Genomic DNA, 14,499 nt, shown 5'->3' on the forward strand with positions numbered 1-14,499 from the left:
TGAAATGCTGTCATTTCCATGTGAGCTCTTTTTGTATTTTAAAACAGGGCCTAATCCTGTACTTCTAGTATTAGACTGACATAAGTGGAAAGAACATGAACAGCACCAGCTGAAGAAATGGCACCCTGCACTGCACCCAATGAAGCACAACTCTCACTAAGTTGAGCGTGAGTTTTTCCTTATACTTGAGCGTAGGATTAAGCCAGTACAGAAAAATTACTGGTGTAGAATAAAAACAAATTAAAGTGCAGAGCTGTATCTTCTTTCCCTGAAATGGTAAAAGCAATATTTCAATGCCTGCTATTAACAGGGGCCCTTTTTTTTTGTTTTTAATTTTGTCCACTCCGCAATTTTTAGCTAACACATTGAAAGCCTGCCATTTCTCAAGCAACAATATTACGCTTTGTATTGAAAACCACAAAATAAAGGGGGCTGACTGTTCTGACAGCTTTAATCCTGATGATACTTGGAGACCCAAGTAAAAAGAAACTGGTACAGCATGGAGTTTTCCCTGCTCAGCAGGCAGAGAAAAAGCAGTTCTGGATTTGATAAGTAAAACCAGATCTAGCTGATGGTTACATGCTAAAGCCCTGCAATTAATGGAAAACATCAATGGTCCAATGAACTTGCATATCAGTGGGGTCTTTGAGAAGGCCTTTTCTGCCTTCTTGTTAAAAACTCATCAAATATACAAGTCAGGACTTTTATTTTTTTGTGTAGAAAATCGTGCATGCTCCGCTGTTGTCAAAGGGGAAGACATAAAATATCAAGACTCCAGATCCCATCTAGACATTAAAAAAAAATACCCTGTGCATGTTCTTATTGACATTCCTCACTGCAAATTCATGCCACAGTAGCAAGGAAAAGCACCAGGCAGGATTATGACCTCAACATGAGGTGCTTTACAAATTGTGACCCACTTGTCCTGAAGGATATGGCAGACAGAAAAAAACTGATGTTATTGTCGCTCATTTTTTTTTTTGTTAAAGATAGCAAACACTGTTAAAAACCATCCAAACTCAGACTGTCATCAAAGGCTACAATTCAGTGTATATTAAAATTAAGATGCTAACAAATAATAACTTTATAAAAGCAAATTTCTGTAAATAAAGCATGATACTATTATTATACCATGCCCCTGCAATCCTAAAAGTGGCAAAAATGCAATAAATAACCTATTTCTTAGTAAAAAAAAAACAACTGTACAATGCAATGTACATATTTACATTATTCAACTTAATAGGGATCTACGCTTTCACCTTTACCACAAGTACATAAAATGCATTTTTAATAACTGACTAAACACACACCAAAAAGGAAAGGAAAGTGACTGTGTCTACTATGCAGCCACAGTAATGGTCAGGAACAATTCTGAAAGTGCAAGCAAATGAAAAGTAAGCCATTATCAGCAAAAAGAAGGATGTCATAAAAGTGGTTTTCATTCTGGGAAGAACCTGGCTAAACCTGATTTGTGTGAGTAAGGATTGGGTTCAGATTAAAAATCTTGGTCCACTGTCACAAAACAAAGTAAAGACTTTCATTGGAGCAGGATTTGATTCATTCCACAATGCCTGTATCAGATTCACCTGGTTAACAGAAGATCAGTTTCTAGAGCAAGCGTTACCTAGGGTGGATTTTTCTCCTCGAGCCAAAGTGATCAGAAACTCTGAGCCACTTCATCCACCTACTCTTTACAGATCAAAATGCAAAACGTTGCCGTGAAAACAAGGGAGAATACGCAAAGGTGTTATATGCTATGTATGCCACTGACATAATACTTTAATAGGATATGCTGTAATTTCCTGCAATTAATATCTTAGCAGAGCTATAAAGGCTTTTTTCCAAAATTATACCATTGCATTTACAACACTAAAATTAACGTTGTGTCAACCTTTCCATTATAAGCCCCCTTTTTCAGAGGTTTATAACTTGGCTGTAAAAATATATTCTGGCCTCAAATGTGGCATGCAAGATCTCAATTTTAAAAACCAGCCATTTTGATTAAATAAAAAACATTATTTAAGTCTGTTTCAAGTAAGTCTTGAATGCCCTACAAACTGGGTGAGAGACCGCCAAGAAGTGTAGGCATCCTTTGAATAAAAACTTATTTTCTCTCCACAATAAAGTCACTGTTCAAAGGATGTTTCACAGCCACGGAATTTGCTCCACGTCTGTCAGGAAAACACGTGGATTTGGGAAACTACAGACTTCTTCAGTGAGCATGGCCTCTCCACTTGCCTGTTTCTGTGTGACAATGGCTGTACTTCTGGTCAGCAGCTCAGCCACATGGGAGATTCAAGCTCTTAAAATGGTTTTCCTTTGCCTCAGGAAAAGCCTCCTTCTCTGTCTGGCCAAAGTGGATTCACACTGGCTAAAAGCTCCAACAGAGTAAACGAAGGCAAGTGATAAGTTGACAGAAAGTCATCATAAAAAATATGGTCAAGGTGGTAGAGAGTTCTGAAAACACAGTTCCCTATGAGTTCTGAAAACACAGATTTCAAGTCTGTCAAATTTCACATAAGAACTGGATCGAGTCACTTTGGAAATTTAACCAAGGTGCTTAAATTAGGAACCTCGTTGTCTAATCAACAGAAGGTAATTCACGGCACCTGGACTGCTTTATATATGGAGCCAAAAGTCCTAATTCAGTCACCCAAATTAGATAGCTAAAATTAGACGCCCCCAAATATCTATATGCTTTTTATTCTGCCTCAAAAGAGTGTTGTGAGGATAATACACTTCAGCTTATGAGACACTCAGATATGCAGTTACAGAGGAGATGAGTATCCTGAAAATATATCACCAATAAAATTCAATGAGATGGAAAAGGCAAAGCTAGAAATGTGATAGTAGCGTTCGTCATACCGATCACTCCTTGTCAGAGCAAAAACAAGTGCCAAAGCCCCTCTTCTGAGCCAGGTTTATCTCTATATACTATATACTTTACACATTGCTTTGTCAAATACAGACTCTCAGTCTGTGCTTAGGCTGTCAGGTACATATTGCACTATTTTGTTACCCGTAGCAAGTAGCCACGCTACTCATTCATCTACCTGATCTAGATTTTAAGCTAACTATATATTCCTGCACCTGGTTAATCTCTCATTTACAGAATAAAAATGCCTAATACATTACTTTAAAATAAAGCTCCCTAAGTTAGAAGTGCCCTTCCATACTCTGTGACAGTGATGTGACTCAAGATGGATTTCACACTTCTCCATCAACTGTGAATTTCTTTGCTTTTATTATTTGGTGTTACAACTTTAATGGTTTCTCATAGTGTCATTTTGGGTGGGTGAACAAGATTAATTCAGCATTTCATAATGCACCATTGTATACTATTTACATCATTTATTTTCTTTTTACTGAATGATTACAAATTTCAATTTAAAGTTAATAACATTTTGTGGGAGTTACTGCATGTGAATTAAGCACAGTGATGTCAGTGCATCCCTCTGGAATTTAAAAGATATTTCACTGTGTTATATCATGTGCCACACAGTATATCAATTTTTATTTCCCATCCCTCAAGTATGGAATGCACGCTGTGTAACTTCTAGATTCTCAATATAGACATAATTTACCCAAGCTGTGCAAATGCCCAACTTGCAGAAGATGATATATACAAGATTTATATAAAAGACTAGTTCTTTCAAGGAAGCAAAAGCCTTGCATACAACACAAGCCACTATATTATCTAATTATTTGGGGAGAGGGGTTTCTAATGTTACAGACAAAAGGAAACAGTGTGTAAACTGCAGTCATAAACCAATTTTTCCTTACTTTAACAACTTTAAGATTAGATAGGTAAATCCCAGGCAAGGCCATTTATCTTCCTTGAGAACTATGCTTTGACATTTTTGTGAGTGCCTGGATTAGCTGGTTGCATAAGACAGTGAATATTAGAAATATTCATTCACTTTACTTACATGCCATCAAGTGTATACCAAATGTTAAACAGCATCTAGTTTGCTCATTTGCTGCATTGCACATGCTACTATTTTCTTTATGTAAATTCATATTTCCTGAATGCATTCAGAGAGCAATGCACTTTCTTATTCCTTGCTGTCATGATGTTAAAGTTATTAAAAATAAGTTTTTTATGCTAAAATTGATTAAGTAATACACTTACATTCTGGAATATTCCCGCAATTACAACTAAAAAACACTCTGATTCCCTAGGTCAGGACTTATTCCATCTGATAAATTTAAGTTTTTACTGTGAGATTTCAAGAAGTACTTTACAATTTATTAGCTATATGCTTTTGGCCTTTTTTATGTGGTGCTGTGCTTCATCATTTTCCCCCAAATACCTGCTTCTGCAGACAGAAATTTTGACCTCTGATATCACCACATTCCAGCCTTGCCTGTATATCTGAGTATCTCCATAAATCAAGTCATTTCAACACTATTGTTTATTAACTATTTTCTTTAGTACGTCAAATAGTGGAGGCAAAGCAGGTTAAAAAAAAAAAAAGGAAAAAGCAACGCAAAACCCAATTGTTTTCCCTCTTGGCCATCACATGCTTGTCAATCACAAAAATCATCACTGAAAAAGTAACTAATTAAAAATGAAAGGCCAATATCTCAAGCCATTCCTGTCAGTCCTGGGATATGTTTCAAAGCAACACTAATGTAAGACGTGAAAAAGAGATGGTGTGCCCAAATGGTTGCCTGTTTTTTCCAGCTACATCTCTTTGTCCAATAAAACAAATTATATTCCCTAAAATCCCTGCTGCATGTATACCTTTGATGTTCCAGCCACAATGCTAACATCCTGAGTCCTTCCTTGCAAGAGGTGCTCAACTCTGCAAAGCCTGGTTCTGTGAGCAACACCTAGCGCACAAGTCATCAAACGCTGGCTGGGCAGGTATTACTCAAGCGAATAAGACTTCCCAGGATCAGTCCTGCTGGATAGGCTGCCAGTTGGCACCATTTCCACTCCCAGTTATCCATTTTACTTTGTTCACATGCCACTTAGGAACGAAACTGGTTTTCTGTGCCGGAGTGAACAGCGTGTGACGATTGCCTTGTCCCAAATACTGCAATAGTGAAAGCACTACACAGTGAGGACTGACAGAGGGGGTGATGTAGATCTGTGATATCAGAGGAAGAGCACCAGAGAGGCTCAGAGGGGCATCACCTCTGCCAAACTCCTTGGGAGCCACACCAGGGTGCCTGGCTCAGCCATGGCAGTCACTCCACTCTGGGCTGGAATGGGCAGAGCACCAGCCGAGGGTGATCCCCGGGCAGCAGCACAGGTGGGCAGCAAATATTTGCTGCATCCTCTGCTGTTATTCAGGAGCTGCTTATAATCTGCCTCTAAATTAAAAGGCCTCAAATCAGAGGCCCTTCTGTAAGCGAAGCCTGTGGTAGAAATGTCTGGGCTGAACAGAATCAATGAGATTTTAGCCCCTGGCTTTGGCAGAGGCACAGCTGAGAAGAAGCCCTTAAGCCACTGGTGAGGATGCAGCACAGCACGCCCCAAGCAAACGAAGCAGCAGGACTCGAACTGGGGATGCCTATGTCTTCATTTCCAATTTTAAAACACACGTGGGAGAGGGAAAGTGGGAGGACAGCTACTATCGTTTTCTGCACCAACATGAGCCCAAGAAACAATGACATTTACTTTGGTTTAACTAATTTGCACACATCGGATCATGTTCGGCGCCCGTGTGCCAAAGTCCTATTCTTCAAGTCTGTTGAAATACCACTTTTCGAAACATGTGTGCTAACATTTGGCCAACACCACCACAAGATCATTTTATTAACTTGTAGCTCATTTCATAGACTGCTGCTCATGTTGCTAACATATGCTATTCTACCATTTACTGCTCTATAATTAGAGAAGTCATATGAAAGAGATACACAAGGCTTAATTTTTGCATTAAATACAATTTGTTTAGACTCGGGTAGGCGAAATAAGAAAAGTCATATAACGAACTAGAAAACAGCAAGAGCTAATTTAACTCTTAAAAGGGCACAGCAAAAATTTTTAAAAACACAACCCCCACCCCCCTCATGACTGCATACAGTTTTAATAGTCAAATCCAGAACTATATTCTGCTCTGCCAGGATAAAACTTGTTTCCAGGGACTGAGGGCCTGAGGGGCAAAGCAGCTAGCAGGATCCTTGCCAATGGGGGACCAAGGGGTAAGATCAGAAGCTTACAAGTAGCTGAGGAGTATGAACCTTTCACAGACTGTGTCTTTTTTGCCGCCACCATGCTGTTATGCCAAAGCATTTGTAGTATGGAAGAGGCTGAATAAAGGATAGAGAACATATTTATTATAGCATGTGCTGTTCAGAGAAGGTAAGGAACCTACCTCACTTCTCTTTCCTCGCAGCTGACAGAGCAAATTCCAAGCCAGCCAGCCACGAAGATGCCTTTTACTGGGAAAAGCTGGCCTATAACAGATCTTTTGCTTGAGTAATTATCACATAAGGACTTTAGAACTCATTAATAAGCCAGTATGTAACAATAAATAAAACATGAAACATTTGACTTTGATGTTTAGCGTATTTGTCTTTCCTCCATTGGATCAGTTTCAATTTACACCAAGCAAGTTACGAGCTGGACAGAAGCCCTGGTGCCACACCTACAGCAGAGCCCCGCAAACTGGAATCAGTGCTTTAGCAGCCAGCTCCAAGTTACGGGCACAGAACAGCATTTCTCTCTTCCAAATGCACACAACTGCACTGCAGAAGGGAGCTAGATGTATATTATTTTTAATACTGAGCTGCTTAAAAAACGGTAAAAATATATACCAGTGACGGCTGGGAATCAATTCAAAAGCAAACTGGGTTTTAAGGGAAATGCGTCCTTTCTACTGTAAATTAATAAACTGCAGCTATAGTTTATTAAGCCACTACAATATTTTACATTTTCTACTGCCATAATCTTGACTGCTTATAAATTACAGTACTTTTACCTATTCTTTAATCCAGAAACATCATTATTAAAATGTTTGATGGAGGCTGCAGTGCATCTATCATTACTTGTAAAAGTTAATTAGATTAGATAAAAGAAATAATTAGATTTGCATTTTTATCCTGGTTTTAAACTTCCAAAGAAGATCACAACAGTGTGCCTGTGGGCAATTAAAAACAGCATACAGCAGTGAAATATAAAGGCAAAAAAGGTCTGTTTTTCCTGGCTAATTCATGATTGAAGATACAATTACAAAATATTTTAAGGGTTTGCTGAAGCTGGGGGCTATTCCTAGACTTCTAAGCTTTGTTTATAACTCTCTCTCTCTTTCAAGGGAGTATCTGATCTGCGTACCCTGCCAATAGAAGTATCAAATTGCTTTCAATGGCTTTATTTGGTCCTGTGCAGAGCTTGCTGGAAGGGGATCAGTTTCATGATCAATAACAAGAAAAAAAAAAGAAAGAAAGGAAAGAAAAAGCAAATTTTGAAAAAAGGTAGGAGAGAATATTCCCTAGTACTGGAACAGTAGCATTGCCATTGCTTTTGCTTGTCAAGGCCAAATAGAGTTTACAAAGAGAGACAACCTCAGAGAGCATAACCGAGCTGACAATAACTGGATTCCAGCTTGTGCATTTTCAGCAAGCTCTCTGCAAGGAGCTTTAACCTGTCTCCAAAAGGCAATAAATGAAAGGTTCAGCTCTTAAAATTGGAGGTCAGTTACATACTTAATGATGAAGCGTATCTTTAAATCTATTTCTACTATTATTATCCTAGCAAAAAATTAATTAACCAGGTCAGGGAGGCTATGAAGGCTAATGTGGAATGTAATTATTCCTGATCTTTAGACATGTACTTCACATAAAGAGATAGTCCTTATTCAGCTCACCAGGTACCTCAATTGTCAGCAGTTAATCATGGATAAGAAGAGAGACTCATTGGTTCAGTCTCTTAAGTTTTACTTATGATTCAAATGATTCCTATTCAAAGACAGTTTAAATAGTTGTAATTTTATGTTACTATTCTTTTGTCTGTTTACTATCACAGTAATCACGTTCACTCTATTTGAGTGAAACAGAAAATGTAAGAACATTTATATGAAAATAGAACAGCATGAATGTATAGATTAAAACTGGAAAAAAATTATACTAGGAATAATTTCTAGTGGCTGAATTAAAACAGAATACTTATGAGAGCAGAGGAGACCAGTTTCTCTATGCAATGGAAATTGTACTGATTCAGACAGAAAACGAAATGCTCTGCAATGGCATAAAGCATAGTAAAGAGGAATAAGGTGAAGGGAAATGGACAAAACCAGCTTGGATCATCTTTCACTGCTATGCTCATCACATATGTTTTGCAGAAAAGCTCAACTATCACTGGGCCTTTTAGAGATTTCAGCCACAATTTAGGACTTGCCCTAATGAAACCTGCCCACAAGAGGAGGGAAGCCCTAAAAACGTTCATCCCTTAAATCCACACACACACCCATTCTCAGAGGGAAATCCTGGGGCAGCAGGATCCAAGTATCAGTGGGATTCACCTTTTTTCCTCAGATGGGCATGGTGGGGCTCAGAAGAAGTCCCCAAGCCTCATTCTGAAAGGACTGAATTCAGGTAATGGGGCACAGAATTCAAAGGGATTTCGGGACCTCAAATTTGGAGCCATTCAAGGAATGCTGTCTTCCCTTCATCCACTCTGATCTTACTTTCATGATGTACTACCAAATTCCTCCTTTAACCAGCTTTTTCGCTTACTCCTAGAGATTTTCACTATCATATCAAGAGATGGTCTTGAAATCATCCAATTTTGTTCCCTCTGCTTCAGAATGAATATTTTTTTCTTTTGCAAAAATTATTTAAAAAGAAAGTCTTAATCAACCTGTAGACTGATCTGTGAACTCTTACTTGCCCCACATTATTTCCTCAGCTTTAATTTGCACTGAAAGCAATGATTTCTCTGCACAGCTCTGCGGAATGATGAACTTAATTTGGCATACTAGATTTCCTCCCATCTCTGTGGACTCCTCTGTACAAGAGTGTTTATGAACATTATGAACATTTGAGCTGAAAAGTAATAATACACTGCATTTATTTGAAAATTTTCATTTAAGACTCTCAAAACAGTACATTTGAAATGAGGAAAAAGAGACAATTTGCCAAATTTCTGATAATCAGAGGCAGGACTAAGAAGTCAAGATTCCTACTCCCTTTAGCCAACAAAACTGCTTATCCCAATACCCTGAAGCTTCAGGTGTAGAAAACATGTAGAAAACATGAAATTATTATGAAGAACATTTAATGACCTCTGTACTCTTGAAATACCTCTCTTATTTTCATGCACTAAGCCTAGCTAAAGTGCTCTTTGCTCATAGATTATTGACAAAGTTTTGGATGCATAACAAGTCTGGAGTAAGGTGCTCCAGTGAATAGCTTCAAAACCAAAATAAAACAAACCAAAACAAATCCTTTCCCCAAGTAAATAAAATAAGGTGTTAAAATGATTAAATAAACAGATAGTATACAGCACAAGATAAATAATAAATACTAAGTAATGAAAATTCTCTGTAAATTAACTCAGCAGCTGTCCAGAGGAGGTGTGTTTTATTAAACATATTTTAACTTTTATATGTGGTTGACACAAATCTCTTAAGCCCTATCTAAAGCAAATTCTAATTGTTTAAACAGTTAAACCAGGTTCACTCCTTCACAGAAACTCTCGTTCAAGAATCAGCACTGCCCCTCAGGAGATGAGAGTTGATGCACTGTGTGTCTCATGATGAAAGCCTTGCATTGGCAATGCCCCTCTCCTGCAGCCTGGAGAACACTGTGTACTTGCTTCGAGTAGCTGTGCCCAGGTGGAACTGGCACCTGTGCCGCTCACATGTTGTAATCTCTCCACAAGGGGAGTGCCAGGGAAGGGTACTATTGTTTTCCCACGCGTACAAAATACAGATAAATACACCATTCCAGGCTGCTTCCTGGAAATGGTTGCTCAAGGGTGTCTTTAGACAAACCTTCTAAACAAAATCAAGTTGTTGGGGGCAGAGTTGCAAATTCTACCAAGTCCAAAAACTGAACTGAGAATGTGAACATTTAATAGAAATTTTGTTTCCCCTTCAAGCCATGGCATGATTCACCTCATCTCACTTCAGGTCTCTACACTAAAGGCACTGTTATGCACATCCTTCTTAGTTAATGGAGAGAAATAGCCATGTTAGGGAACAATTTATCTGATATATTTTAAATACCTACTTTAGGACAAGAGAAATTGAGTCCTAAAACCATTCACTTTGCTTCTCTCTGCTCACTACAAGAACAATCTGGATGATAATTAATTGGGACAGAGTCTGCACTGCAGTTACCTGGTTTTGGTATGATGAATCCCACCCAGAGTCACCAATGTGACTTCAGTGCTGGTATGGAGGTTTCTTGGGAGGATGGTGGGAGAGGATCTGGGAGAACCAGCACAGCACTATTTCTCTCACCTGCCTCCTGTTTTGCCTTCATCCCAGCTCCAGCCCTCAAGGAACTACACATCTCAAACTGCAACACTCACAACCAATTCCACAGCAGCAAAAGAACACTACCAACTGCAGAGGCAACTTCTCTCTCAAGCAACTTCTGGCTGCCAAACTGCCACAAAATTAAGACAGAACAAATAAACAAAACAGAACCACTTGGCTCCCCAGCAAGTGGATTGTGTAAGCTGGTGTTTAGCCTAGAAAAGACAATCTCCCAGGAAAGTTTCTTTACTAATCTCCCTGTAAGACCACTGGATGTTTGAGTTGGCATCTGCCCAATGTGTCTAGTGCTTCATACTGGAGCCTAGGGCTCCTTGGGCTCTGAGATGCCCACTACCAATCTGGGTGACCAGCTGGGAGAAGAAACAGTCCTCACTGCCTCAAATACACTGATTAAACTCATGTAAATGTAACAGTCACAGATAAATAAGGAGGCCAAACTGCTGAGAATATGGCATAAGAGTATTATATATTGGCAAGAATTTGGAAGCAAATGCTGGGAAGAGTCACCAAAAATAATTTAGCTCACACAAACAGGATAACCATTGAAACCCTTCTTTGTACATACACCTAGGAAAGAAAACTTGCAGAGGGTTCAGCACTGTGTAAGAGGAAAGATGGAAGTGAATGAGAAAATGAACCTGCAACCTATTCTAAAATGAATTCTAAGACCACATTTCCCTGGAGACAGTGGAAGGGTAAAGCTACTGGAAAGTATTGACTGAAGTGAAACATAAAATGTCTTTGAACTTTATACTACAGAGCAGATACTCCCCTGCAAAACATACAGTTCTCCAAAGAGAAACAAAAAAACACCTAGTCATAATTCCTCTGTTTTCAAAATTTTAAAGGAATTTTAAATGTCAGAAATTTCCCATAGAGATAACTGTTCTGTTCTGTAAACTTAGCTAGGTTTCAGTCTTAGCTTTTATGCCAAGTAAATTTTTTTTTTTTTTTATTCTTTGCCTTCTGAGCCAGACTTGCAAAGAGCACATAGAGAAGATGGTGTATTTTTCCTTTCACTATTCTTATGTCTCTCCCATCTTTGATGTATACCTAATATGAGCACACTGTCTTCTAATAGGCAACAAGAATAATGGTGCTTTACAGTTCAATTGTGTCTCTCATATGAGGTATTAACACATCTATATTTGTTAAATAAACTCCTTAAAAGTGTAACTGAAACTGCATTACAACACTTTCAAAAGCATTTACAAGAATTCCTTTGGGATGAGGGAAAGAAAAACTCCAGTTTTGGCATCTAGTAACATAGCAATCAGCTAATTAAGGAAAAGAAATGGATAGCCCAAGCTTATAAGAAATGATTGGCAGCACAATCATCTGTCAGAGCAAATTGAAATATTCAAATCAGAGAACAAGCCCATGGAAATGCTTTCAAAGTGGGAAGCAGAGAAGGTAATACAATCACATGCCAACAATGCCTCTACATCCATGTCACTCCCTACCCACGTATACTTGCACAAAATTAAACCATGTTGAGAGTACAAGTACAGATAATTAAATATCTCCAGAATAGCTCCAGATCCACGAGGGTATAATTACTCCAAAGGCACCTGGAACACATATACCTGTGGGTCTTTGTACATGAGCAGACTGGCGACAGAACTCAGTACTGTTTCAATGTCTCAATTTTGCCTTTGTAGAACAAGGAATTCCACCAACAATGATTGAGACTCTGCTTTTACTTCACACAATACAAGTCAAACTGATTGCAGATTTCAGAATCATGACAAGATGGTGAGACTTAAAAATAGTTCATAACTTTCAGAAGAAAACTTTGCCTATGGAAGTTCTTTGCTCCATAAAAGATATCTGACAATAATTTTCTGGGACACAAGGAACTCCCATAAAGAGCATCTTTACTGAGGCTTGTTAGTAAAGCATGTGGCTGCTTTATTTTAGACCCTTCCCTCTCCATAAATGGAACTTAAGTGTAATCAGAAGAGAGCAATAAAACACACTGACCTGAATTTGCTGCTGCAGTAGATTGATTTTGTGCTGCTGTTGCAGAAGTTGCTGCTGTTGTCTTGCAATCTATTAGAAATAAAATTTCCATTAAATTAAAACAGTAATATTGAAATTTCAATACTATTGACCGAAAAACATAATATTTGTTATTCTTTATTATATTTTTATTAAGCATAATAATTTTTTTAAATCGGGGATATTTTAAAGGTAAATTTAAATGCAACATAAAAATCAAGTTAGCAAGTAAGAAATACATCTTTTAAGCACTGAGGCCTTAACTCTGAAAAGCACAGAAACATAGGTTTATTTGTGTGCATGTGAATAATCTCATCACTATTCAACAAAGCATTTAAGCCTGTGGTGATCTTTAACTATGATGCATTACTGTTAGCCACAATGGGAATGAAACACATGCTTAAAATTAAGTGCTTTTCTGAATGGGGATGGGATTACACAGGTGCTTAAGGTTAAACATACATTTTCCTGCTTTGCTGAACTGGAGCCTTAGCTGGTGTTTATAGATGTTTCACTATTCAGCACAAGCTCCTAGGGTGAGCTTCCCAGACTTCCTTCACAATGAGCAGCACATTACTGCTCTTGTGAATCTCAAAGATCATCTTTGGAGCTACTTAGGGAAGCAGAGCTTTGTTCTGTGTGAAAAGAGTACCTGGTGATCACGAACTAATCCTCAATGCATTGCTATGAAATACAGAGATATTTCTTACCCTCATATGGTAGATTCAGTAAGGAACCTGAAGGGTAAAGGTTTGCTCTATCCCTTTGCTAACACAGTCGGAGAAAAGAAAATGTCCAGGACAGGGAACATTAAAACACTGGTGAGAATCTGCCACAGATGCCCTATCTACCTCCCTGATTGCCACAAAATGGCATGCTAGAGCAGAAGGGAAATAGGAGCCTGCCCTCAGACCACAGAGCTGCTCCCTGCCATGGTGATGGGGACAGCAGCCACAGGGGAGAAGCCACAAGGATGCGGGGGAACAACTGGAGTTCTTTGGAAGGGTAACTGTGCAGCAGACTGAAATGAGGACAAGATTTGTGCTTCCTGGAAATCCCAGCCTCAGCACTTCTGCTACCTTCATTTCTTAAGTATAATTTCCCCTCCTATAAATATTTATCTAGGGCAGAGGAATCGCATAAAACAGCAAGAAGTTGGTGACAAAGGTATTCTGGTCACTCAAATCCACTGTTTTGGTTTTGGCGAAAGCCCTCCTGGTCTCCTTCTTCAACATCTTCTGAGCACTCTTACTCTGTTATAAACAGAGAAAGCTAAGTAAAATGTTTTTATGATAAAAAAATTACAGGAATGTATCAAGGTTGGTTTGGAAACAAACAATCGCATAGTTTTAGTGAAAACTGTTCAGATTAACCCATAAGGAATTTGCAGTCACATATTAACAGCCTGTAATTGTGAACACACAGACAGCAAGGCTGTCATTTCTTTAATCTCTCACTCTGTCACACGGAAATAACTCTGTAAGTTTTTTCAGTTAAAATTCACTTTTGTAGGAGAAACCAACACAAAATTCATACATATTTTAAGGAGAAAAATTAAGGTCTACATGATTCTGAGGCTGGATGAAGGCAAAGGGCCACAAGAAAATGGAGTCAAGCAACTCCCAGAGAACACAACACCAATGCATGTAACAGGGCTCAAACTCCTTCAAGGAGCCTGGTGTTCAAATGTTTCCAGATGAACCTCCCAGTCCAGTCAATAAAACATGGTGAGTGAGGACAGAAGGGGCAGACCCTTGTGTGTGAGTGAAAAAAAGTAATTTAAACACAATTTTAATCCAAAGAAAGGTAATTCAAACACAGTCCATGTGCACAGGTAGCCCAGGGGCAGATCCTAGGACTTCAGGGATATGTTGTCAGCACAGTGATGTCCATGCTTGGTGAAACAACCCTCATGGGGACTGTGCTATATAGAATATTTAGAACCTGTGTGAGAGCTGGAGTTAGCATTTGTAATGAGTAACACACCAATTGTGTGACTCCATCTCTGAAGCAAAGTGCTTGAACTAAAGATAAGGTCTGCCAG

At 38.7% G+C, this 14,499-nt stretch overlaps 1 protein-coding gene across 12 annotated transcripts in view; it reads right to left on the bottom strand.

Moving 5' to 3' along the window:
- Positions 1-14,499, bottom strand: part of SOX6 (SRY-box transcription factor 6) — a 366,784-nt gene that overhangs the window by 124,826 nt on the left and 227,459 nt on the right. For all 12 annotated transcript variants that reach the window (XM_085063213.1, XM_085063212.1, XM_085063211.1 and 9 more), the window contains one exon: positions 12,438-12,506. In XM_085063213.1, coding sequence (XP_084919339.1) covers positions 12,438-12,506 — 69 coding nt within the window. The remainder of the gene's footprint in view (positions 1-12,437; positions 12,507-14,499) is intronic.

The sequence above is a fragment of the Lichenostomus cassidix genome, chromosome 5, assembly GCF_008360975.1.
Source record: "Lichenostomus cassidix isolate B80296 chromosome 5, HeHo_3.0, whole genome shotgun sequence".
Lineage (NCBI taxonomy): Eukaryota > Metazoa > Chordata > Aves > Passeriformes > Meliphagidae > Lichenostomus > Lichenostomus cassidix.